Here is a 768-nt window from a genome sequence, read left to right on the forward strand (position 1 = left end):
ACCTCTGTTCTTGTGTGGTATAGTGGTTCAGTGGTTAGCATTGTTGCATCATGAAGCCAACTTCCTGGGTTTGAAGTCAGACAGCTGTGACCTTTTAGTGAGTTTGCATGTTTTTGTGTTGGCATGGATTTTGACCCTATTCATTTGAGATGAACTGGAAACTGGAAATTCCCTGTAGGTATCAAACTGTCTTTAAAATGTTTTGAATGTTTATAACATATATATTCCCAAACAAGATATTGCAGAACAATTTAGTTGTTTTAAACATTCATTTTTGTATCTCTTACTGTTTATTAAAAGGCACTTTCATCAACTTGTTTCTAGGTGAAACCATGGGAGGCAAACTGAGCAAGAAGAGGAAGGGATATGATGTGAGTGACCCCAAAGAGACAAAGGATGGGACTGCAACGCCGGCTAAAGCGGAGGCACCCACAGAAGCTGAGGTGAAAGCTGAGGCAAGCAATGTGGTGGAGCAAGCTGTGGAGTCTGCTGTAGCAGCAGTAACTGAATCTGTAAAAGCTCCAGAAGAGCCCAAATCTGCACCTCCAGAGGAGCCAGCTCCAGTAGAGGCAGCTCCAGTAGAAGAACCACCTGCAGCAGAAGAGAAGGCAGCTCCAGTAGAGGAACCACCTGCGGCAGAAGAGAAGGCAGCCCCAGTAGAGGAACCACCTGCGGCAGCAGAGAAGGCAGCTCCAGTGGAGGAACCACCTGCGGCAGAAGAGAAGGCAGCTCCAGTGGAGGAACCACCTGCGGCAGAAGAGAAGGCAG

The 768-nt window shown here is 47.1% G+C and overlaps 1 protein-coding gene across 1 annotated transcript; it reads left to right on the forward strand.

Moving 5' to 3' along the window:
• Positions 1-332: 332 nt before the first annotated feature.
• LOC121938914 (fibrous sheath CABYR-binding protein-like) lies at positions 333-734 on the forward strand (the record flags this gene model as incomplete). Its single annotated transcript, XM_042482066.1, has 1 exon — positions 333-734. A coding segment is annotated over exon 1 (402 nt), but the record flags the coding sequence as incomplete, so codon positions are not given.
• Between the last annotated feature and the right edge of the window lie 34 nt (positions 735-768).

This window comes from Plectropomus leopardus, unplaced genomic scaffold (genome assembly GCF_008729295.1).
Source record: "Plectropomus leopardus isolate mb unplaced genomic scaffold, YSFRI_Pleo_2.0 unplaced_scaffold3768, whole genome shotgun sequence".
In the NCBI taxonomy this organism is placed as follows: Eukaryota; Metazoa; Chordata; class Actinopteri; order Perciformes; family Serranidae; genus Plectropomus; species Plectropomus leopardus.